The 26,830-nt window shown below is 39.1% G+C and overlaps 1 protein-coding gene across 3 annotated transcripts in view; it reads right to left on the bottom strand.

Moving 5' to 3' along the window:
- The window catches only part of LOC126262191 (MPN domain-containing protein), a 151,327-nt gene that overhangs the window by 95,926 nt on the left and 28,571 nt on the right, over positions 1 to 26,830 (bottom strand). For 2 of the 3 annotated variants that reach the window (XM_049958605.1, XM_049958607.1), the window contains exons 2-4: positions 12,369 to 12,491; positions 12,129 to 12,275; positions 4,105 to 4,237 (exon numbers count right to left, since the gene is read on the bottom strand). In XM_049958605.1, coding sequence (XP_049814562.1) covers positions 4,105 to 4,237; positions 12,129 to 12,275; positions 12,369 to 12,428 — 340 coding nt within the window. In that variant the 5' untranslated portion in view covers positions 12,429 to 12,491. The remainder of the gene's footprint in view (positions 1 to 4,104; positions 4,238 to 12,128; positions 12,276 to 12,368; positions 12,492 to 26,830) is intronic. The other variant, XM_049958606.1, reaches the window with a different exon arrangement.

Below are 26,830 nucleotides of genomic sequence, written 5' to 3'. Positions count from 1 at the left end.
CAGAAACTGAATGATTAGAATAGCTGAATTTAAATGGTACAGATATGGAGTAACAATATTATGAGAAGGAAAGTTGCTACTCACCATATAGCGGAGATGCTGAGTCACAGATAAGCACAACAAAGAGACTGTTACATTGTTGTGACTATCTGCAACTTTACTTTTCATAGTATTGTTACATTCCATCCTGGATTTTCCATTCTTAGATATGGAGTAAGAGTGGAAAAATTAGGAGGAAGAAAAAACTGCACGAGATAGAAATTTAATGCAATCAACCAAATTAAAGACTACGGAAAATGCAGTACAAAAGAAACAGTAAAGAAGACTAGAAGAAAAATAGGAATGTGGAGGGGCAGAATAAAAGGGAGTAGTTTTATTTCAAACAGAGTCTTTACACTCTACAAACTAAGTGCAACATTGGTAGCAACAATTTCCAGCCCCATGTATACACAAATTATGTTGAGGTATTGTAAAAAATAATGTGCACATTTATCACAAACAATGTATAAAATATCATGAAGCAGGATACTGAACACATTCACAACAAGTACTTCTTCTAGTGCAGCACTAGGGAAAAGAAAGAAGATTACAGATTAACAGCCCTCCTCCACCAACAAGGCAAAATATAGAGTAAACAGTATCTCAGCTGAAGCTGCACTGCTACACGGACTGACAGGATATCAAAATACAGACCTTGAGGGAAGCAGTGTATCTGTTGAAGCATAAATAACATCCCATAACCTTTAAGGAAATGGTTGGAAACCGGGTGTATAAAAATAAACATATTAATGAAGATAGCAAATGTCAAGCAAATAACTCATAGACGTTGGGATAAAAGCCTACAACCTGTTGCGGGCCTTTTAGAAACATAACACTTAGAATTGAAAAATCTTAAAAATTCTTACAATTTAAAAAAAAAAAAAAAAAATTTCTAGCTTTTGTTACATGTTTATTTCTATATGGCCAGTTCCCAACCGTATAGTTTACTGGATGTTATTTATGCTTCCACACATGCATTGCATCCCTCAGGGCCTACGTGTTGATGTCCTGTCAGTTTGTGTAAGGCAGTCGCAGTGTACCGTCATGGTGCAGCTTCAGCTGAAGTATTATTTACTTTATACTTTGCCATTCTCTCCCCTCCTCCCTCTTTCCAGTGCTTTTTATAATCTTTTCTCTCATTCCATTTGTTCATATGTTTCCAGTTTCATTGCCACATTTTAATCCGTGACTCTCGCTTTCTGAGAAATTTCCCGAATTTTAAAGAACAAGTTGGGATCAGACGGTATAACTGGCTTGACCACTATAATGTAAGCATTCAGTCATGTGGAAACTTTTATCACTGTGATATGGACTTTGTGTAATATTGTTTAAGGTCTCTTCCTTCTTTTTATTCAGATTTGTACCTGATGATGCAATTTAAATTTTGAAACTGATCGTGCCTCTTCAATAAAGGATTTAAACATCTGCAGCAGTTTTTATTCAATACACAAAAGTTGGACTGTGGATGTCCTTTCAGCAAACTGTTATTACCTTAGAAGACTGAGGAAAGTCAAACCTTTATTTGTAGCATTTGTAGATTTGAAAAAAGCTTTTCACAATCCTGACTTAAGAGTACACTCTTTGAAATTCTGAAGGTAGAGGGATAAAACACGGGGGCAAAAGGTTATCTACAACTTGTACAAAAATCATACTGAATCTATAAAACTTGAAGGACATGAAAGGGAGGCAATAGTTGAGAAGGGAGTGAGACAGGATAATAGTTATTCAGTCTTCACATTGATCAAGCAGTAAAAGATGCCAAGGAGAAATTTGAAAAGTGGAATAAAGTTGAGGGAGAAGAAATAAAAACTGAGATTTGCCAATGACATTGAAATTCTGACAGAGCTGGAAAAGGACTTGGAAGATCAGCTGAACATATTGCATACTGTAGCAGAGATGATACAAGGCAAATATTAAAAAAGTGTACTGGATTGTAGTTGAATTAAATCAGGTGGTATTGAGAGCATAAGCTTATGAAACAAATACGGACCTGAAAATGTAGCATCTACCTTTGGCAAAATTAGAATCTATTTTTTACAAAATTAACTTTTTTTGGTAAATGATTTGATGTACAATTAGAAAAGGCTGCCACACTATCTTCCTAAAGAAAAAGCCTTAGGACTCTGGAATTACATGGTTGGGGCATGAGAAAAACAAAAAGGTGAGTGGAGGTAATATAATAATAAAAGAGAAAAAAAGTTTTTATTCTCTAAAATAAGAGCTTTTTGACTGGAATGTTTGATTTCGCGAAAGCACCTTGTTTGAAAACTGTCTTTGTTTATTTTCTTCTTTTCACTCTATTTAATGTTTCAACAAATGGGTATTTCTGTTAGGGAGCAGTAGTAATTTTCCTACCAGAAGATAGAGTGCTTCTCAGTTGCTTCTTTTGTTTCAAAATCAGAAACGAAAATAATTAGCAGTACACAAACCAGAGACAAGCAGAGTGCACGAATCATGGTAATGGCTACTGTGCAACTGCTTGCTGGGACTGGCACAGTCATGAACAAGGTATACAGACCCTATGCATGGGCCCTCTAAACAAGGTAGTACAAGTTCACTTCCAGCATTACCGTAATTAAAAACACACCACACCTAAAACTGTCAAACTGAAGTGTCCACATAATCAACCTTAGCTATCAGATGAACATATGCATTCCTTGGTTCTATGATACATCCCACAGCCAAGTCTTATATTGCCATACACAGTGCATATCTTACGGAGACAGTTGAGCTGCCGATTACTGACGTGGCACCAGAACATAACTTACAAGAACACTGATACATCATTGCATTCATGCACAGGTGCACTCTTTACTTTGCAACTACATTCTTATGCACATTCTCTTTCAAAACTGGGCTTCACCAGATTTTATGTAATATCAGTAACTGAAAATCTGTAACATATTCAATATTTATATGCAGAAAATAAAGTTATCTGAAACTATCTCTGATAAAATAGTTATTTGGATACAATTCTTTATGAAATAGCATTTATTGTGTAGTTTCGCATTTTGAGGCCAAATACACATTTATATTCACATTAGGCAAATTTTTCACGTTCCTAGAAAAAGAGACACCAAAGTAGTAGAGGAGGTTTGCTGTATGGGAAGCAAAGTAACTGAAAATGACCAAAGTACAGAGGATATCAATCACATACTGGAATTAACAAGAAAAGTATTTCTGTAATAAAGGATTTTTAAATATCAAATATATATGTGCTAGGAAGTCTTATCTGAGGATACTTCGCTCTAATGCAGTCTTGTAGAGAAGTGAAGTGTGAATGAGAAAACAGTTCAGACAAGAAGGTAGTGCAAGCTTTTGAAATGTGATGCTACAGAAGAATGTTGAAAATTATATGTGTAGATCAAATAACCAAAGAGGAGGCACTGAATCAAATTGGTGGAAAAAAGAAATTCGTGGCACAAGTTGTCTAAAGGAAAGGATCAGTTGTTAGGACACATCCTGACCCATCAAGAATATTAATTTGGCAATGGAAACAAGTTGAGGTGTAAAAACTGAAAAGTGAGACCATGACTTGAGTACAGCAAGCAAATTCAAGTGGATGCAGGTTGCAGCAGTTATGCAGAGATGAAGAGGCTTGTGTAGGATGGACTAGTCTAGAGAGCTGCAGCAAGCCAGCCTCTGGACTGAAGAACACACCACCAGATTTTTCTCACGTACTGTCTTTCTAAATAAAGTGATGAGGCATTTATTAGCATTTCAAATAAACACAAAAAATACACATAAATTACATAAAAAGTAACTACTTCTATGCCCACAGGAATGTTGCCAGTTGAGACAATAGTGCGATGTTTCTGTGCAATATCTTCGTAAGTATATGAAAACAAACAATATAGTGAAATGAAAACTACAAATAACATGAAACAATATTTGTAGTAAGTGTTCATTGGAAAGCATACAACCATAAGTAACGTGCAGTAGCTAATTATAAAATCCAAACAAAAAAGATTTGCTACTGAACCAATATTCCCAACATAATTCTGTAACAACATGAAATACCTTTATATAAGATAATAGAAGAGTAAATATATTCACATGAAATACCTTTATATAAGATAATAGAAGTGTAAATATATTCACCATCTGTATCTCTGTTTTCTTTATCCTGTTCTTCTTCCTTTTTCTTCCTGAACCAAGCGTTTTTATAGACATCCAACTTTCTTCCTTTGTATTTAACCTAGAAAAGTTTCAAATTACAATGTATTAATGAAACTAAAGTATGACAAGCAAGACACAAAACATTCATTCCAATGCAAGACGAGCCTTTGTCAGACCCATAAAGCACTAAATTAACAAAACAAATAACTCTCCAATGGCCAAAATTTTTATTCAGTTTTAACAATTGGATCTATATCAGGTCAACAAGCATATTATTGTTGCCAACTTACATCTCCCACAGTTATAATTATGGTAAAAATGAGAAATTCGGACCTACATAGATGTGTGTCATTTGCAAGAAGTGTGGAAATTGATGCCCATACAAAGTGTACCACCATGGATCTGAAGAATAGAGCAGCAGATATAAACCAAAAAATGACCAAGTGGTTTTATTTTTCCACTATCATATCACAATCAGCCAATGTATCACCCTGCAATGCTGCTTAAGGCTGAATGCTGTGTGAGGTACTGTGAAATTCTGTTGCAACAGACGTCCGTGATGGCATGGATTGCACTGTAAGTTTGATCATGCAACCAAAAGACGGGGTACGGAATTAACCTCACACTCTTGGGTACTCCTCTACCAGATAGCTGTTGGTATGAACCATTCTCAAAACTACAGTCCAAGACACACTTTACCAAAGCTACTCATGTTTCAGTGTAGAAGCTCCTACAACCAGCAGACACATTACCACTGTTAAGACTGCATAATAAATGAGGTGCTACAGAAGAATGCTGAAGATTAGTTGGGTAGATCGTGTAACTGATGAGGAGGTACTGAACAGAATTGGGGAGAAGAGGAATTTGTGGCACCACTTGTCTAGAAGAAGGGATCGGTTGGCAGGACATGTTCTGAGGCATCAAGGGATCACAAATTTAGTACTGGACGGCAGCGTGGACAGTAAAAATCATAGATGGAGACCGAGAGATGAATACACTAAGCTGATTCAGAAGGATGGAGGTTGCAGTAGCTATTTGGAGATGACGAGGCTCGCACAGGATAGAGTAACATGGAGAGCAGCATAAAACTGGTTTCTGGACTGAAGACCACCACCACAACAACAACAACAACAACAACAAATTCTTGCAATACAAAATTTTCCAACTCAGTAATAATGTTTAATACATATGCAACAAGAGATCTCAGGCTTTGCAACTCTCTGTTTTCATTTTTATGGTGAATACCTTGGTCCATTGGTACAATTTTGGAAGATGGGATATGGTCCTCAAATTACTATAATTCAATGGAGGAAAAAGAAATTTGTACGGTTCCCCAAAAGTGATAAAAAAAGAGATTGTATTACTGTAATTTCTAAAGGAGGTCTCCCACTTGCGACACCTCAATGGCTAACTTCACTGGCAGACTCCCCACATATTGTCAAGGCTTCCCATAGAGACAGGATTTCAAAGTGTAAAAAGGCGAGGGAAACACTGAAATCCCTCACACATCCTAATTCAACAAAATCATAGTAAATAAACCATTTTCTCGTGCATGAGGGCATGGACTTTCATCCAGATCAAATGTCTAAACAGGAAAGCTAAATATGAGGCTTTTAAGGAGAATGCAGGACGAAGTGCACAGTGGTGCTCCTTAGGGAAATAGCAAACATGGCTGGAAAGAAGTCCCATGTGCACTTGGTATGTCTGACCTGTGGACCTCATCCAAGAAGTGGAGGAAACCCTGACAGTGGTTATCAAGAACTCAGGGTGCGTGAACAATATACTGTTGGTAAGAGCAAACTCTCGAGTTTTACATGGTTCCTGCTAGGTAGCAGAAGTGTGGGCCCCACTTCAGTTCTAGTAAAAATGGTGTTGGGACAAAAGACAGTGTTTTGTGTTCTACGTTTTGCACAATGTGGGTCAGTAACAACTGTTCAGTGTGACTTTCGTACTAAGTATGGTGTGGATCCTCCTACAGCATAGAGCATAATGCATTAGATGATGGCATGAAAAATTCCGAGAAACAGGTTGTTTGTGTAAAGGCAAATCACCAGGCATCCCCAAGTATCTGACACAGACGTCAGATGCATCCACCGTAGTTTCATATGGAGTACGCAGAAATCTGTTCGCCATGCACCTTGACAGCTCAACTGATTTGAATAACTTCATTTACCAACAGGATAGGGCACTGCAACACTGGCATCTGGAAGTGCAGGAATTTTTAAATCAAAGGATTACTGAATGATGGATCAGTTGCACTGGACCAAATGATTCAGCCTTACATCACTGGCCTCCAAGATCACCAGACCTGACTGTATATGATTATTTCTTGTGGAGGTTTATAAAAGACTCTGTTTAATGCCTCTGTTACCAACAAACAATGAAAGAACTGAGGCAGCGCATAACAGCAACTGTGGAAGCTGTAACTCAAGGCATGCTCACTCAAGTGTGGGAACAATTTGAATACTGCATTGACAAATACTGCACATCTCCAGGGTGGCATATTGAACACCTATGAAAAGGTATGAAAAAAACTTTTTTGGTTTTCCCATTCATCAAAAAACAAAATTTATTGTATATGTTTATTAGTTTCAGAAATATAGACTTGCCAAATTGGAAGATTCTTTTTGATACACCCTGTATTTATTCTACAGAGGCAGTTGATAACCAAATATCTTGCAGAAGCTTCTCCCTATCGAATATTGTGAAGCAAATGTCCTTAACAGCTTGCTGGCAGACATCAGGCAGCAAAATGAAAATTCTTAGACATTCTAACACAAAGTAAATGAATAGCTCATTAGCCACTCCAACAATTTATCACAATAAAGCACTGGAAAATATCAGTTGAAAAAAAAAAAAAAAACAAAACAACTGAAATGGATAGATTACTACTCACCACACAGAGAAGATATTGAATGGCAGACAAGCACATTGAAAGAATACTGCTAGATATTATCAGCTACTGAACTAAGTCCTTCATCAAATATAGACAAAACACAAATATCATTTACACATTATGGTGGTATATAGTGCCCCCACAGACAGGATCTCTACCCTTATGGAACAACACCTTCAGCCTATTAGCCGTAACTGTATACAACAGTTAATCATTTCCTCTATCAACTCTACACAGTTCCTGTTCCTTTATGACACAACATCCTGCTTGTCACTGTCAATACCAATTCCCTCTATATTAACATTCCCAATGCACATGGTCTTACTATCACTGAACACTACTTTTCCCAACACCCAACTGATTCCAAACATGTAACCTCCTTCCAGGTCACCATTACCATCTCTATATCCACCAGCATTTACTTCTTCTTTAAAGACGTCACCTAAAAAGGCAAATCCATGGTACAGCAATGGGCACTTGCATGGCACCATCCTTTGGGCGCCTGCATTGCACCACCCCATGCCAACCCATTCACAGGTTATCTAGAGGAATTCTCCCTAGTCTCCCAAAATCCCAGAGCCTCACCTGGTTCAAATACACTCATTACACCTTCATAATCTCGACAAAGAGTGAGGTTACTCTATGCATTTTCCTCCAGAACCTCAACAACTTCTCCCTCATTTGCTCACCTGGTACTCCTTGGCCCAAAAAGTCACCTTCCTTAACAATGAGCTCCACCTTATGGGATGGCTACATCAGTATCTCTGTCCACATCCAATATACCAACTACCAACAATATCTCCACTTTAACACCTGCCACTCATTCCATATCAATGCATCCCTTCCACATAACCTGGTTACCTGTGGTCATACAATCTTCAGTGATGAGCAATCCAGAAACAGGCCTCTCAAGCCTTGTCTACCCAGTCACTTACCATTGCCCACATACCCACTGACCTGCCACAAAGGACTGCCCTCCCTGTGACTCAGTATCACCTAGTACTGGAGCAGCTAAATCACGTTTTACACCAGGCTTTCAACTGCATCTTGTCATCCACGCTTACATCTGCACCCATACTCCACAAGCCACCTTGTGATATGTGGTGCAGGGTATTTAATGTAGCACTGTCACTTTCCCCTTTCCCGGTCCAGTCACAAACAGGTCGCAGGAAGAACAATTGCCGGTAAGACTCCATGTAGGCTTGAATTTCTCTAATTTTATATTCATGGTCTTCTTGTGAGATATATGTACAAGGAAGCAACATATTTGTTGACTCATAGAAACGCATGCTCTCAGAAATTTAATGACAAACCACATTGAACCACGAAATGAGAAATATCCTCCTCACACTTTCCACACTGGTATTCTGTTTCCCATCCATGCTATACAATACTCTTGTCCTTATTCCACCCGTGCTCCTAACCCTTGGCCCATGGTTCTTACGCATTTCATGGACACAGATGTAAGTCATGTCAAAGGCAGGGCCACATGTGAAAGTAGCCATGTGGTATACCGCCTTAGCTGCACCCACAGGGCTGCCATAAGTTTCCCCAAGTGAAATATCCTGATGTTTCCCTGATTTCCAGACAAGTTTTACCAGTTTTCTCTGACAAATTTTGAGATCCCGGGCGTGTAAAGCCATAAGTTAACACAAAAAAAGTAGGGACTTCTGTATTTCTAAATGTCTGAGAAAATAGTACTAACATCAACATCTTTTATAATGAACTGCTTTTAGTTGGAGAAAGCAAGCCAAATGGTGTATGTGTTTCATTAAGAGCACTGATGTTATATTATTTCAATAAAATGAAATACATTTGGTGACAAAAATACATATTTCATTTCAGTCGCAATACAGATTTAAAGTATGTTCACTGATTTCAGAAATAACCCCAGAAAAAAATAGGCCTCTTGAAATAAGTGTATAAGGCTGGGAAGAGTTGTGCAAACCAACACTATAAGTGACTCCCAATAAAATGTTGGCACTACTACGTTTGTTATTGTCAGTTATTGCCCAATGTGTTATGTCTATTATTTCACAGGTATTGTGTGGTTTTTCTTTCATGAAATACGTGAGTACATGGTGTACAAACTGCCAGTGACTGGAAAAATTTTCTTCCTCTTATCATCCATACTTTCTAATATATAAACTACTTTCAAAGTGCCAAAATGTACTAGAATAAATAAAATGTCTATAAAATGCCACACAGTACAATGTTCTTGCTGTGAGACAGTCACAATTCTTGAAATCCTTATTGCCAGTGGCCTCTGGCCTGACAAGGAGCACCACATTCTGAGTCCATGGATAAACCATGAAAATCTGCCACATTATACCACATACAAACTGACCTGGCCTGCAGGCACATCAGTGAGACTAGATCTGATGGGCAAGGCCTGCACATTAGTGGTAAATGATGGGCTTCAGATTGGCAGGCCCGATCTGTTAGAGATACCCACAGAAATGGCCTGCAGTTTTGGCCCATCATGGAAGCCCACTGGTGTGGCCAGCTATTTACATGTCACAGACACCACACTGACAAAATGGGGAGCACAGTGATCAATCCATGCAACAGATAACTTGCGTGAATACTCTGAAAATCAGTGCTAATGAGGATAGATAGCAACTCACTGTAAAGATGATCACTGAGCTGCAGACAGACACATGGAAAAGACAAACACACGCTCACAGCTAAATTTTTGGCCATAGCCTTTGTCAGAAAATGAGAACACACAGTCACTCAGACACAACTCATGCACACATGACAGCTGTCTCTGGCCACTGCGTCAACAGTCTCTGAGAATACAATCCAAACAAACCACTCCTCACGCCTCCCTGCCTCTCGTTGGCAGCTGCTAGGTTAGCAGCAAAAAGTGGTGGCAGCACTGACTGCAAGCTCAGGGGCATTGTAGAAAGGGAAGAAGCAGCAAGAATGAGAAAGTAGGCAAGTGGCTCACATACTCAGCTGCACCCAGCCAGCGATGATGCATGACATCTCAGTAAACAAATCATTTCATCTACTGAGACAAAAATGAGATTTTTCCAGAATTTTTCAAATGTCCCTGATTTCCCTGATAAGTTTGAAATTCCCTGATTTCCAGAACTTGTGGCAACCCTGTGTTTGCTGATGATGCTGTACTATAAGAAAAGCACTGTCACTGAGTTACTGTATGATACGGATGACTTAAGACAGAATTTGTATTTGATGTTGAGTGATGAATGGCACCTTGCTCTAAATGTAGTAAAATCTAAGTAACTGCAGCTGAGTAGGAAAAACGATATTTTTATGTTCATTATTGTTATGTACATTGTTATTATTGTTATGTACATTTTTAGTGATGTGGACAGAGTCATGTTGATTAAATATCTACAAAGAGATGCGAAAAGGAATGAGCACATAAGAACGGCTGTAAGGAAGGTGAGTGGTCAACTTTGGTTTATTGGAAGAATTTAAGGAAAGTGTAGCTCATCTACAAAGGAGACTTTGTATAGAACACTTGGGCAACACATTCTTGAGTGCAACAGAAATGTTTCATGAACTAAAATGGCAATCCCTGGAGGGAAGACAAGGTGCTTTCCGCAAAATGCTTTGAGAAACTTTAGAGAACCGGAATTTGCAACTGACTGTGGAATGATTCTACTGCTGTCAATGTAGATTTTGTGCAAGGAGTATGAAGACAAGATAAGAGAAATTAGGACTCATAAGGAGGTATATGGATAGCTGTTTTTCTCTTGCTCATTTTGTGTGAGGAACAGGAAAGCAAATGACTAGTAGCAGTACAGGGTACCTTCTACCAAACATCATACATTGACTTGCAGAGTATGCACGCAGATGTAGAAGGAACCAGTTCTGGACTACACCGCTTTTAGTATTCACTGATTAAAAATCGTGCACTAATACTGTGCAATGTAAAATCAACATTATTAATTAGCCCTTAATGTGATGTGAAACATTACTATGGTGAAAATGGCAATCGTAGTTACCTGATAATTATTTTAAATGGTAATTATACACAAGTAAGAGGAACAATAAAGGTGGTTGTGAAACATTCTGCTAATTTGAGTCGATTCATTCTATTTTTACCACTACTAATACAATGAACTTTTAGCAAGGCTAACTAAAAAACGTTAGATGTTTTCAGAGGCATCTGAAGCAAGAAGTATTACTGCTTATAATCAGTCAGTATGAGGAATATGCCCAGAAATAATGTACAATCACCACTTAGCACAACAGAGAACTGAAGCTGGTGGTACTGTAGTCTGCCCGGTGAGATCAGGTGGCACTAACTAATGGCAGCATATTAGCTTGAGACTGGCCTACCTATTAAATTTTTGCCAATCTTGATTTCACTCATTTGGTAAGTTAGGGGTGGAAATGGGTTGGCATAATAATAAGTAACTGTGCAAGACCTGGTATAAAATGAAATGATCATGTGAATCTCATAGCGCAAAAGGAAAATACATCTGCTGAGATTACTCAGGAACGTGCACTTCCTCTGTGAATAATATAGTTTACAAATAGTCTCAGACAACACATTATAGAGCACTCCTCCGTTTCTTTGACCAATACAGTTTTGGACTGAGATGTAAATTGGGGAATTTAAAAAGACATTTATACAAACTGTGACACTTTTTTTAGCTGGTTTAGATATCACCAAAGTTGATAAGTAAACTCCAATAAGATGCCCTCTAGAAGAGAAGTAAGAAGATAGTCTGTAGGAAAGACATCGTATCATATTCAAATAGTTTCAGGAAAAATCAGGTAAGCCCATGTAAATACAGTTATTACTCCCTCTGACCCGTTTATCCTGCAGAGGCTATACTGACAAAATTGCAAACTGAGGGCTCAAAACTGACCTCCCCGGCCGTCGTTCTCTCTTAGTATCTATCATCTATCAGCACTATTTCTTCCTACTGTTTTAATAAGATGATTTATATCATTTTATTTTTTTAAATTTAGTTTGACTGTCTTCGCCTATTTTCAAAAAACTAAGCATGGTACACAGAGTGTAACAACGAATTTGATTAAGGGAGCCAGTTTACAGTATTGACTAAAATTATGTTAGACCAACACTTACCGATGCCCAACCACAACCAGATTTTTTATCTGGATTGATAATTCGTTTACAATGGATTGCCCAAGCACTTGGAGAAGCAAAGATTATATCAGTTTCTTGGGATTTAATTTTACCATCAGGCAGGAGATCTCCTACGAAACGCTGTCCCTAAAATTTGAGAACACAAGTAATATTAATAACAGATTTAACTGAATAAGAGTAACGACTATAAAAGAGAAGAAACATTGATCATCAACTCACCAAGTATTCAATGGCCATAGTGCCCTCACCAGGCTCAAGCAGACCAGACGATAACAACATCTGGAGTGTAATATTTCTTCCACTTGAACTACTACAAAATCGTCCATGTCTTTCATCAGATTCCTGACAAAAGTAAGAACCATTGTGTTAATGCTCTTTAAATACTAACTTTGAAATATCCCCAAAAAAATCAGAAAGTTTTATCTCCTCTATGAGAGGGATACAATTGCATGTACTGTACTCACCCAAGTATGTAATAAGCACAGTGAACAACATGCAGATTGAAAGATGAAATGTTATTGTAAACATCTGTTTTACCTGTGGCATTAGTTAACTTGTACAGAAAAGCTTATGCTTATGTACAAAGTATTTTACATAATTTTCTAATATCTAACAAATTAAACAGGAATTTTTAATGAATAAGAAGTGCATTATACAAGTAACTCAATGTTGAGAATCATAAATACTAAATTGTTTCACCCCTCTTAGTTACAGTACTAGTTTTTTTTTTAAAAAAAAAATCAAGTATTTTTTGAAAATTGACAACTTTTAAATTATTTATGGTAGCATGCAATGAATGACTTTATTTTATATTATAAAATTTGTTCAGCAACTTCTTAGTGCACAATCTATGCAACAAGAGATTAGATATTCACACCACTTAAACACATATCTAAATCCTCAACCCCCCTCCCAAATACTACAAGACAAACACGATAATACTACTCATTTCAGTAATTTAACAACCACTAGTTTAAAATTTCTACAAAATGCATTGGACATGTGAGACACAGAATTGTATAAACTAAAGACACAAGAAAATGAAAGCAACTTAGAAAAAAACTAAATACATAAGCATACTCATGAACATACAAAATTATCAATTTCTGTGAAGTGCTGGAGTTTAGACAATTATTATATTAGCTATCAGTTTTATCAAAGTGCTTCTACTGTCCCACTAGTAAAGGGAAAAGATAAAAACAGTTGTCAAATAGTGAAAGAACTGACAGATGTTTGCAACAAATGACTCTACCCATCCTTCTACATGGAGCTTTGGAATGGACAAACAAACATGCAAACAGAAATATATTATTCAGTATGAAAAATAAGTTACAATAAAGCCGTACGAAAAAAAAACAGGCGTCATTAGAGAGTACAACAACAACATTACCTACATAAAATATATCTTGCTCCATAAATACAGTTAGGAAAGTTCTGGAATAATATAGACAATTTAGGAGTCAAGGAGACCAATCACTGAACAGCAGAAGTGTTGAGTCATAACAGATATACAAAAACTTCGCTGGCTTTTGGAAGAAATTCTTTGATCAGCTGTAGTAAAAAAGACTCTCTCTCCCTCCCTCTCTCTCTCTCTCTCTCTCTCTCTCTCTCTCTCTCTAGCACACACACACACACACACACACACACACACACACACACACACACCTCTGCACCTACACTGTGTCGGGTGCAGTACATGGCGGGAATTATTAGCAGCAAGCAGAAGAGGGGGGGATGGATAGCTAGTGCTTGGGTGGGAGACAGCGTGTTTGCAGGCTAGGAATGTGGGAGGGAGGTGTGGCAAGTGAATGGGCTAGGCATGCGACATAGTGGTACCAGAGCCAGTGATGTGTGAGCACAATGAAGATGATGGAGGTGTGGATCCAGAGGAGGTGACAGGACAGAGGAATGGGAAACTGTTGGTTAGAGGATGTGGGGACAGTAGGTTAGCAAAGGCTGAAGCCAGGGGATTATGGATGAGAAGTGTGTGTTGCAAGAATTACTCTCATCTACACAGTTCACAAAAGCTGGTGCTGGAGATAAGGATCCAGATGGCACAGGTTGTGAAGCAGCCACTGAATTCTAGCATGTTGTACTCAGCAGCATGTTGTGCCACTGAGAGTTAACTTTCTTCTTGGCCACAATCTGGTGGCAGCCATTAATTCTGGTGGATATTTGATTGGTGATCATGCCTATAACATGCTGTGCAGTGACTCCAGCACAGCTGGTATATGGCATGGCTACTTTCACAGATGACTACCTGTGATGGGATAGGACAAGCCTATGACAAGACTGGCAGGTCTTGAACACGAATATGGCCCCTGTGGTAATAGGTTGGGAGTGGTGTCGTGTATGGATGGACCAGGATGTTGTGTAGGTTGAGTGGATGACAGCACACATTTTAATGTACGGGGAGGTGGCATTAACAGTGACAATTAGGGGCACATGTGGGAATGGGATAGGGATGGTCACTGAAGAAAAAGGTTATCATCTTTGATGTGAAAGGGTAGGATCAGGCAATAGGTCGGCAGTGTTTGTCAATGAGAGCAGAAATTCTTTCTGTGTAAGCACAATAAGTAGCTACAAAAGATTCTGGAATGGGCCTAAGGATTTCAGTTGGTATTGCAAGTTACACTAGACTTCTGGCATGGGATCACTAAGGCAGAGCTTGTAGGTGGACAAGCCAGGCAGTTGATGGAAGCCTTCTATCAGGTATTCACTGCAATTCATGACTCCCTCCTTGAAGCATCACTACCCATCAATACCTACCCTGCTCAAAATGCATCTCTTCAGCAAACTTTCATAGCACCCAGACTGTCTTGCTGACCTTTCCAATTTGCCACATCCTCCAAAAATTGCTCCCAACACTCACAAAACCCAGTACCCAAAAAAACACAAAACACTGCTGTTAACCTTTCCACCAAAAACTTCAATCCCATTCAGTCCTATCTGAATGCCTTACCTTCAACCCCAAACCCAAGTTTGACCATGTTGGACTTTTCATAGACCTACTCCCCTTATCCTTATCTCAACAGTGAAAATACATATTTGTTAGCTATCCCTCTAATCAAAACCAGCCTAATCCCAATGATGAATCTTGTCTCTCCCAGTTCTTATCGCCAACCAACTGTGCCCCACCTAACGAACCCCTGGTCACCTTCCATGGTTTCATTACATCCAACTTGGCCTCACCATTCAACATCACAACAGAAGATAGGACAGGCATTCACAACCTCAAAACAGATCCTGGTTAAATCATATTCCCCCCTCCCCGGCAGACAATGGCTTTGCCACTGTTGAATCCACTGTGACTACCTCACTACTCCAACTACAAGCTCTGCCACACTGATCCAGTCTCAGAAATCCAATGTAATCTCCAATCCCTAGTGAAATCCTTAGGTCCATACCAAACACGCTCTCCTGAGTCCACCTGCCTCCTCAGGTCAATCACACCCTGCACAACCATCTTCTACGTGCTTCTCAAAATTTACAAACCTAACAACTTGGATGTCCCACTGTACCTTGTTATTGTGATCCGTGCCACAGTCATGGGCACCTATACGGTAACCTCCTACGTCAACCTGTTTATAGGTCATCTAGAGGAAACCTTCATAGCCTCCTACTAAATCCTCACACCCCTTGTCTGATTCAGGTTCACTCATGATATCTTCATGATCTAGCCTCAAGATCAAGACACCCTACCCTCATTCCTCCACAGCCTCAACATCTTCTCCCTCATCCACTTCAACTGATCCTCAATCCAATGTGTCACATTCTTGACACTGACTTTCACTTCTCTGATGACTCCATCTACAACTCTGTCCATATTAAGCCCATTAAATATCAAAAATATCTGTATTTTGACAGCTGTCATCCCTTCCACACAAAGTAATTGCTTCCATACAACCTGGCCGCCCATGAACGGCCTCTCTGCAATGATGAAAATTCCTTTGCCCACTATGCTGAAGGTCTCGCGAGAACCTCCAACAACAGGCACTATCCCCTACATATACTTCAAAAACAGATTTCCCATGACATGTCAGCACACACCCCTAATCTTCCCATCACCCCTGTGCACTTGTCACCCGTCCCTCCTGCATTTCTAGCCTGCACACCTGCTGCCTCCCTCCCAGCCATTAGTTATCTGTTCCTGTTCTCTTCTCCTGTTTCCTGTGTCTGTCTCCCTCTACCCACCACACTCCACACAACCTGCCCCAGTGCACCTATCAAACTGCAATCCTGGCTTTGTGCTTCCAGCCAGCACAAAGCAGGAGAATTGTGTATGAGAGAGAGAATTGCAGCTCGTCAGAGCATTTCTTCCAAAAACTAGCAGAGTTTTGAATGTGCCTGTCAATGACTCAGCACTACTGCTATTTGGTGTGTGGTCGCCTTTGCTCCTAAATTTTATATCTTGTTTCATTATATTCTACAACACAGTAAACTGCTTGTCAGCAGTTGACATATTTGTTATTAAACATGTGTAATTTGAGTAATTTTTTAATGTTATCCCTCAAATATGTATCAACTCCCTACATTTCAAATCTGCTCTACTTCACAATGATAAAATGCATAAAAATTGTTTTAAATTACACTTGATCTATTTTTAAACCAAAACTGGTATAACTACACATTTCAGTCTTGTCAGAAATGCATGAGTAGAGCTCTATTCTTAATTTTTCTATAGCAAAAGGTTCTCAAAAACCAGAAGATAGCATTGAATAGGCAGATATAGTAGCACAGTTTTTGCTCATATCCATAAGGAGTCAAATGATTTGTTAAAAAGATAGTACAAAACATTCTGAAACAACAATCCACAGCTTTCTACAAGAATGTCGATAAAGGGTCAAACAGTCTATCCCAAAAGCACTATTGCTTTACTTAGAGTACACAATTTAAACTGACAGTGAGGAGGGGTGGGTACTGGAGGAATACACTTACATATCTGACTGAGGAATTGTCCTACAGCACAACAACTGTCTCTCCCTTTCCAAGCATTAATCCCGACTTGCGGGGTCTGCTGGTTAATCGGATGTGGCATGTTAATTGTAAGGGGTGGCCGGATGCTCTTCCTGTCACCACCCCATACCCCCCGGGAAGGAAGTAGTGTACTCCAACTGTCTGCATCTAGTGTAATCCATGGAATAGTGCGAATGTGTTCAGATGTCTGTGAGCCGTGTAACTGAGGTGGAATGTGGGAACCAGCCCGGTATTCACCTAGCGGGATGTGGAAAACCGCCTAAAAACCACTTACAGGCTGGCCGGCACACTGGCCCTTGTCGTTAGTCCGCCGGGCGGATTCAATACGGGGCCGGCGCGCCTACCCGAGTACAGGAAGCAGCGCTTCAGCGCTCTTGGCTACCCTGGCAGGTATCCTGCAGCACAATAACTAGTGTTCATTATTTTTTTACATACTTACATGAACATGGATCTATGGTCAGTGTCTGACTGACATCACAGATGCTTAATCCAATATAGTACTTGAACCATGAAAACAAGTTATCTGGTACGACGGCCAGTGAAGATTACTGAACAGCACTTAGAAATGAAGTTGTGTTGTCTCAGTTGTGGGTCAGTTTAGTCTCAGTTTTGGCTCACTCTTGCCGGTGTTAGTGCAGATTGTATCTGACACAGTTTTTATGAATAAATGAGGGAGAGGTTGAAGAGGTCCTGTTTAAAATTTTGATAAATGAGCAAACTTATAAGATTGCATACTGAACATTTATTTCAAAAAGTAAGAATATGAGATTTATATAAGACTACAGTACAATCCAAAAAGAAAGAACCTAAGGATTTCATCAGTAGAGAAGAACAATGTGCTAATTTGATCAACAACCACTGACACCTCTGATTCATCAAGATAAGTATTAGCATGCCAATGAATCGTTTCACGCTCCAAAAACATATAATCTTTTGCTAGTAATTCTGTATAATACAGAGGACAAAGCAAATTGTGAGATGACACATTCAATTAATGTTTGTCTCCACAGTGCAAAGAAGCATTTCAATTCGAGCACAGGTTGGGGGTAGAATTTAACATCGTGTGTGGTTCAGTGCAGTTTTCCGTTATTGATAACTCAATTTGTGTACTTAAACCTGTACAATCTGAACATGACACTGACAAACCTAACATTATTAATGGCCCTTACAATTACTCAACGAGAGTGCATTTAATGTTTGGCCATTTGTAGTAATGTCCCACTCCAAACATATGAAGGTACCTAGTTTGATAACCATTTGCAGACAATTACAATCAACATTTACAACAAAATGATTGCTAATTTTTACAGCTATCTTCAGCCGTACTCTGCAAACTACCAAGAAGTGCATGGCAGAAGGGGTGATCATTAAACACATCAAGTCATCAGAACTTGTAAAGACTGAGCAATGGAAAACCACTTAGAACAGATAATTATGAACATCTCTCACGATGGAAACATACTGTATCTAACAGCAACAAATAAGACCTGACCTCTTTGAGGATATCCACATCGAAACTGATCTCAGTGTCCATGACGCAGTGTGGCAACAGTGATTATCAAAGTAAAAAGTATGATTAAACCAAGCTGAAAGATATATATGTTTAGTAAACTAGATAAAAAATCAGTAGTGTCATATCTCAATGAGAAACTTCGAACTTTCATGGGGCAGGAGCATGTAGAGGATCTATGGCTCAAATGTAAAAGAATAGTTGGCCATGAACTGGACAGATATGTACCCAGTAGAACAGTACATAACTGGAGTAATGGTTCAAATGGCTCTAAGCACTACGGGACTTAACAACTGAGGTCATCAGTCCCCTAGACTTAGAACTACTTAAACCTAACTAACCTAAGGACATCACACACATCCATGCCAGAGGCAGGATTCGAACCTGTTATCAGGATATTGTTAGGTCATGCATAAACATTCTTGCTGGCAGACCACACGACAGTACCCAAACGATGCCCTTGTTTTGAATTCTATATCCAGAAATGCCTTTGGGAAAATTCATAGATTCTTCCATGTCAACAATAATGAAAGGATTGAAAAAGAAGATTAAGTTCATAAGGTTTGGCCATTAATATCACATCTAAATACAAAATCAAGACTTCACTGAGCCTATATGATCAAACTTTCCTTGGGTGAGACCATGGAGCTGTATTATGGCCAGCACTTTTTGAAACCGTTTATAAGGGGCACGCCAATTTGCTATGGTTTCATATGGTGGTGTTTAGCTACATCTAATGGACATCTCATTGAATTTGAGCCATATGTTGTAATAAGTCAAAGCTCTAGCGTTGGCCAGGGGAGTGAGGGGATAATTAAATTTGATGAAAAGCACCCCTTGCCAGTCAACTGCTCTTAGCAATGTGTTGATGAAAAGGATGGACATCAACTATCACAGATTGAAACAAGGGAAACACAGGCCACAGTGCCATAAATCACTCATCAATTCAACAAATGAGCAGCCATACGAACCAGACCCATCTTGCTTCTATGGAGGACAGAACCCATAAGTATACACATGCTTGTCAAAGAGGAAACAGATTAGTGTGAGCTTGGAACACTGCCATTGGCCACCTAAATCACAGAGAAAGGTGACTTGGACTAACCAGGAATGGCACATGTGGTTACATGTCTACAGAAAGCAACCATGTGAGCAATTGTGTGCCCTCAGGCACCTGAACTCTATCCCATAGTGCAACATGAGACAGTTCTAAGCAATTTTCTTGAGTTGTTGATGGCTTCAAAAAACTTTTGCCATCTCAGGGAGATCATGGAAAGACAATTTGTTGCTTTCATCACAACGAAAAAGAGGTTCTACACAGAACTATGCATGTGTCTGTAATTCAACTGTGCACGATTGTTTATTATAACATATCTACAAGAAATAATACACATTTGGTTGGCAAAGATGGCACTACACAATAATAGGTGGGTGAGAATATTAGTTTTTTTATCCCTCTAGTTAACAGCACACCAGTTTCGACAGTGCTTTATTTACCTACACATTTTTAACACTCAAGCGGGCACACCTGTATATAAAGTGTGCACTCACAAATAACATTGTTTTGTCTCATTCAACTGTTGTATTACAACTGTGATCCAGAACCTATTCCTTCATTATTGCTTCAGTTAACGAAGTAATAAGTTGTGACTAGCAGTAATATAAAATAAATAGCAAGCTAGGTCAGAAAAAATTTATGACTGGTGCAAGAAAATAGCTGAGATTCCGAGCCAGCAACACAATACCACAATGAAGCAGTTATCACAAGATAATTAGTAATCAAATAAGTGGTTGAGAGGGATCTGATGCAACTGCGCTGTTTAATGCTTCGAGTGGGTCATTACTGAGGGGTAACACTTGTGTGTGGCTACAGAGTGATACAATGAAAGGTTTATTTCATTATTGTTTAATTAAACAGTTATTTAGCTTACATAATGTTAGATTAGTTTATCATTGTTGTGATTCTTCAGTTTCTCCCGGCGTATTTGTTGCTCGAACAGTCCATGGGTATACTGCCGGTTCATAGTGTCCAACGGGCACAATGTTTCAGTGATCAGACATGTCGGCATCGTCAGGTGCGCTGACGAACTGAGCTCCTGAGGGCGGGCAGCCGATTTAAATCCCCCTCCCCGGGCCGCTCTCTTCGCCGTCCGCGTGCCGGCTGTCGCGAAGACGTGGGCGTCAGAATCTGTTGTAGCGTCGATGTGCTTGCTACGTCCGCCCTGGCCACGAGTTCGTACTTCTTGCTGAGAGTCTTCTTAACTGTTTGTCCGAGGAACACATGGTGGATTATGAGCGTACCAAGATTCTGGCTCAGACCTCCAAATATTGGAACAGCGTTACAAGGGAGGCTATCGAAATTTGCACCAGGGAAGATCTTATTAACCGAGATTGCGGCTAAAATCTCAGCAAGGCTTGGGACCCGGCATTGAATGTAATTAAGAAGACTCTCAGAAAGAAGTACGAACTGGCGACCAGGGCAGATGTAGCAAGCACATCGACGCAACGACAGATTCCGACGCCCACGTGTTCGCAACCTTCGGTGCGCGGGCGGGGACGGCGAAGAGAGCGGCTTGCGGAGGGAGGGGATTTAAATCGGCCGCCCACCCTCAAGAGCTCAGTTCTTCAGCGCACCTGACAATGGCAACGTGTCTGATCGCCGAAATATAGTGCCCGTTGGACACTATGAACCGGCAGTATACCCGTGGACTGTTCTAGTTTATCATTGTTTACTTAAACTAAGGTTAAACTAGAATTTTGTTCATACATGTTCACCTTGCTAACATAAAGGCAGCTATCATTTACATGTATACAAAAAGTGTCGCACGCCTGCTCCTGTTATGATAAACAGAGGACCCGCTTGAGGGTTAAGGAAACAAAGTTATAAAAAGTAAAATCAAACAACGGAAAATCCAGGATGGAATACTGACAATAATATGAAAAGAATAGTTGCTACTCACCATATAGCGGAGATGCTGAGTCACAGATAGGCACAACAAAAAGACAGTGAAACAAAGCTTTCGGCCAAAAAGGCTTTCTTCAGAATTAGACAAAACACACGCACATGCACACACGCGCGTGCGCGCGCGCGCGCGCGCGCGCGCGCGCACGCACACACACACACGCGCGCGCACGCACGCGCACACACACACACACACACACACACACACACACACACACGCGCGCGCGCGCGCACACACACACACACACACACACACACACACACACACACACACGCGCACACACACACGTGACCACAATCTCTGGCCACCAAGGCCAGACTCTGAGGAGATTGGCCTTGGCAGCCACAGATTGGGGTCATGCATATGTCAGTTGTGTTTGCATGAATGTGTGTATGTTGTCTAATTCTGATGATGGCCTTTTTGGCCGAGAGCTTTGTTTGACCGTCTTTTTGTTGTGCCTATCTGTGACTCAGAATCTCCACTATATGGTGAGTAGCAACTATGCTTTTTATAATATTGTCATTGCAAAAGTAAAATGCTATTCAAATAGCAAATATAATGAGGCAATAAAATAAGCACGGCATACTCCAATTAGCACATATCACAGAAACTGCATGTTTTTTATTGCTATTTCTTTCTCTTACTGCAACTGTGTGGATATTACTGTGCATTTAGGCTGAAATCTCGAGTAAAAAGCAACAACTGCATCAATGAAACGCTGTACGAATCTAATGTGGAGGAAAGGTCATCTAATAGTTCATTAAAATTGCAACAAATTTTAATATTTAACATTTTTCCAAGTTTAAGGACAGATAAAAATTAATGAAAGTACGGAAACTTAAGTAAATAAAATTATTAGATTTGCAAATACACAGAGTGACTATAATTAAAGTTCCAGTTCCGAAATGCGGAAAAAAAAAACAACTGCTCAAACTGATGTCAGATGTGGATGGAATATTACCAAAACAAAAAATTTAACCCTAGATGATGCTGTAAGCAACAGAATATGCTAAATAAAAGACTTGGGGTACAGGGCTGTCACACAGTTTGCATCTGAGGTGCTCAGCATGACTGCTCAATGTAGGAGCACACTCTGCTGGTAAAGCTATTTTACCATGCACCAGAAGCTCTGTAGAGGTTCTGGACACTCAAGGGTGTGAATGGTCCAATGTCTGCACACGGTCTGGAGAAAATGATAACGAAATTCAAAAAGACATGTTCTTTTGAAATGCAATGTGGCTGAGGGACAAAAACAATTGATCCAATGTTAGTAGAAGATGCGGCTGCAGCAGCCTCAAGTGGTATTGTGCAAATATGCAGTGCATGGGGCACTGACTTAACTTTGGACATGCCTGTGAGCAGGGTTCATAAAATTCTATGAAACTTCTTACATTGCTATCCGTACAAAATTACCCATGTTCAGGAGTTGCTTCATGACAACCTCCCAGTATGGCAAACATTACTCTGTAACTTCTTACTAACACTGAAGTGAACAATCATTGGCCATGGAACATTCTGTGGACAGATGAAGCCCATTTCCATCTCCAAGAGCATGAAAATACACAGAAATGCATGATACGGGCAATTGTAAATCCGCTCTCAAGTCTACCAGTACTGCTTCATCCTGCAAAGATGGTTGTGGGGTGCAGGTTGATGGCATCATTTATCATAGGGCCATACAGTACTTTTCTGAGAAGATGGGTCCTATTACTTCAACCGCCAGTGGTAAATTCTACAACAGTCCTTTGCGCACAATCATCACTCCAAACCTTCTTCAGTGGAGATGTGTGGGTAGGGTCATTTTAATGCAAGATGACACCATTCAAGCACATGGCATAGCCAGTGAAGCAGATGTTGCAAAGGCATTTTGGAAACGTTACAATTATCAGCTATCATTTCCCTACAGCCTGCCCATCCAGATCACCTGATCTTAATCAGCGGACTTCTGCCTATGGGGTTATCTCAAAGATCTGTGTTCAGTGCTCTGATGACAAACATAACTGACTTGAAGGCACACATTGCACAACACATTCAACTTGTAGCAAAATACGGACGACAGCATACTGAACATGTCTTGTGCCAGTTTCATTATTATTAAAAACCAATGTTATTGTTGGTTTTTATGCAGTTTTTGGCCTCAAGAAATTAAAAATGATTTTTCCCCACCAATGTGGAGCAACCTTTTCATGGTGAATGGGCTTACCTAACTAACAGTGCCACAAATGTTGAATGCCAAACTTGTGTAGTCATGCACACTGCATAGCACGGTTCATTTAATGTGCAACTTGTGCCATTGCCATTGTATTACGATTCATCTGTCATTTGTAGCCAACCCAATTTAAGTTATGATGCTTACAGCGTCATCTAGTGGGAAAATTTTTGTTCAATATTTCCCATAATTTTCCAACTTCTTCCATTCAAATTTGACATCATTCTGAGCAGTGTAACACCCCCCCCCCCCCCCCCTCCCAAGCAAGCATTTCGAAACTCGAACTTTATTTACAATCACCCTGTACTTGTTTGTAGCATGTGATAAGCAATAAAACACAGACACATCATTTCCTTTAACGCCAATTAATTTCTAATCTGAATAGTGCTTAGGTTATAATCTAGTACAACTTCATGAATGATGCCAATTTATCATATAAATGTTGTTTGTTGAAATATATGTTTCTAAGGTTCTTAAATTTGCACTAGGCCCTTTCAATTAATGTACTGTTCTTGTCTTTTCAAAAAATATCAAACCAAGATAAATTCTGAAAATAACATGCAGAGAAGTACACATTCAATATTTTTCCCAACTATACACCAAAGCAAGTTGAAAACAAAATCCTTTATTAGTACAAACTAAAATATTAGTACAACCTAAAATACTTATCATGTGTGACAGACACTAGAACATCAATCATGAAGATTTAAAATCATAGTAAATAACATGAAACATATAATACAACCATGTGCCTACAACATTTAAGAAAAATGTTGTAAGACAAAAGAGGTTCTGTACCCAATCTACGTATTTACTAAAAGTGAATGGTAAACAAATACAGTTTAAAGATTTTCCATGTATCACATCAAAAAGTGCATACACAAATGAGTGTGTAACATTTTAGAAGCCATGCAACACAGCATTTCTGAGCTTTGCACCTCATCCACCAACTCTTCATCTTCTATTTCTTCTTCAACTCCATCAGTTTCTTCTTGCTCGTCAAAATGTAGCATCCCTCAAACCTTTGTAAAAACAATTGAAGTAGTTGGAAAACAAAAGCTAGCCTAGATGATTGAAAACTGAAATTTTCACACGAAATAAAGAAGAAGACAGGCAACAACTCCAACTAAAATCTTCTTTAAAATAATATTAAAATTTCATCTGTCTCTAAACCACCACAATTATTGTAATAAATTCAACAGATTGTAATGTCACACGCTAAAAAGTATAAGCCATCAACACAAGATGTAGATAACCTGGAAAACACAACTAAACTACACTAAAAAACTAACTTACTATTATTAAGTACTGGATTATTAAGTAAAGCATTTGATCAACAACAATTGTAGCTAGGCCTACTAAATTCTATGCTGTGCGTCTACAAATTTGAGAAACCATCAGCTTTACACCTGTGGGATTCAATATTATTATCAGCTGTTTCTGCTACTTTAACCCACACTACCCGTCTTGCTGGCTAATAACTACGGAGTAACTATTCATTAAGTTTTGAATATTTCTTGTGTATGCTGTTCTGTAGCATCAAGAAATTGTATGAAATGCATACAGTTCTGATAATGATCCACCAGAGCTAATTTTTTTATTTCATTCGCCGCTACTGGATTCAAACAAGGGCCCATTCTCAAGTACTGTCTGCCTGCTTAGCTGCGTGGTAACGTGCTTGCCTCCCATGCACTAGGCCCGGGTTCAATTCCCAGCCAGGTTGGTGATTTTCTCCACCCGTAGACTGGGTGTTGTGTTGTTATCATCATTTCATCCTCATCATCGGCAACAAGTCGCCCAACGTGGCGCCAACTGAAATAAGACTTGCACTTGGCGGCCGAACACGAATGGGACCTCCCGGCCAACGATGCTATATGATAATTTCATTTCATTTCTTCTCAAGTACTATGTTATACAATCTTAAATATTATTTTTCAAATACGATTATATTTGAAATGTTTATAATTGTATAATGTACCACTTGAGAATGAGCCACTCCTCGAAACCAATAGCAGTAAATAAAATACAAGAAAACAGCTCTAGTGGATTCTTATACAACAGTATGCATTGCATATTCTTTAAATCTTCATTTTCACTTCTGTATTTTCAGCTCAAATTTATGGTGAGCAGAGATGGCATCCACAAGTATGTGGAAGTACTGTTGAAAATCTTTTATAATTTCTTCTACAGAGAAACAATTACAAAGAAAGGAAAAAGTAAAGTATACAAGAGTGAAGGGAAGGAGAAATAGGCACAAAGTCTGAACTAGGAAAAAAAGTGAGCTGTAGCTAAAAGTTGTTGATACTGTCATTTTCTGCTTCCCTTATTGTTTCTTGCACCTTGCCTCACTTCTAAACCAGCACATAATACTGATGCTGCTTCTTGTCTTTCTTCTCATGAAGAATTTTTTTAATTATAAAAAACTATTGTTTTTAAATTTGTATTTCTGTTAGTCTTATGCCTGTTCTTCGTTCAGCAGCTAAATGTTAGATACTGCTCTTTTAATACAATTTATTATTATTACTATTATTATTATTGCAGAATCTGGCCAATTACAAACTACTTAGTACCTAAAACTAAGGTAAAGTCTTTTTCTTATCTTTCCAGAATTTCTTGCATTTGCTGATTTTGTTTAACAGCAATTTTGCAGTACTCATGAGTAGCCTGAAAATTTCCCTCTCCTGTATGGTGTCTCCTGTGTTTTCTCAAATCCCTTCTTGTCTCTTCCAGCTATCCCGTGGTGTCTTTTAATTTGGAAATGAAATTAAAAATTTTCTTTGTTAGCCTATTGTCATCCATTCTGTAAATATGACCACAAAATTTTAATTTCCTCTTTCTTATTGTGCCTGTGATTTTTTCTATGTTTCTATATAGATCTTCATTTCTCTTCTTCATGCAGTTATCTTCGTTCTTTTGTAATCCCACAATTTTATTGATATTTCATTTGTTTCTTTTCCATTTCTTCTTGTTCACCTATTTTATTCAGTGCTAGGCATTCAGATCCATAAAGTGCTTAGTTTTT

Source organism: Schistocerca nitens, chromosome 6 (assembly GCF_023898315.1).
Source record: "Schistocerca nitens isolate TAMUIC-IGC-003100 chromosome 6, iqSchNite1.1, whole genome shotgun sequence".
Lineage (NCBI taxonomy): Eukaryota > Metazoa > Arthropoda > Insecta > Orthoptera > Acrididae > Schistocerca > Schistocerca nitens.
Note: the sequence above shows the minus strand (reverse complement) of the source record. Positions and strands in the feature narration are given on the sequence as shown.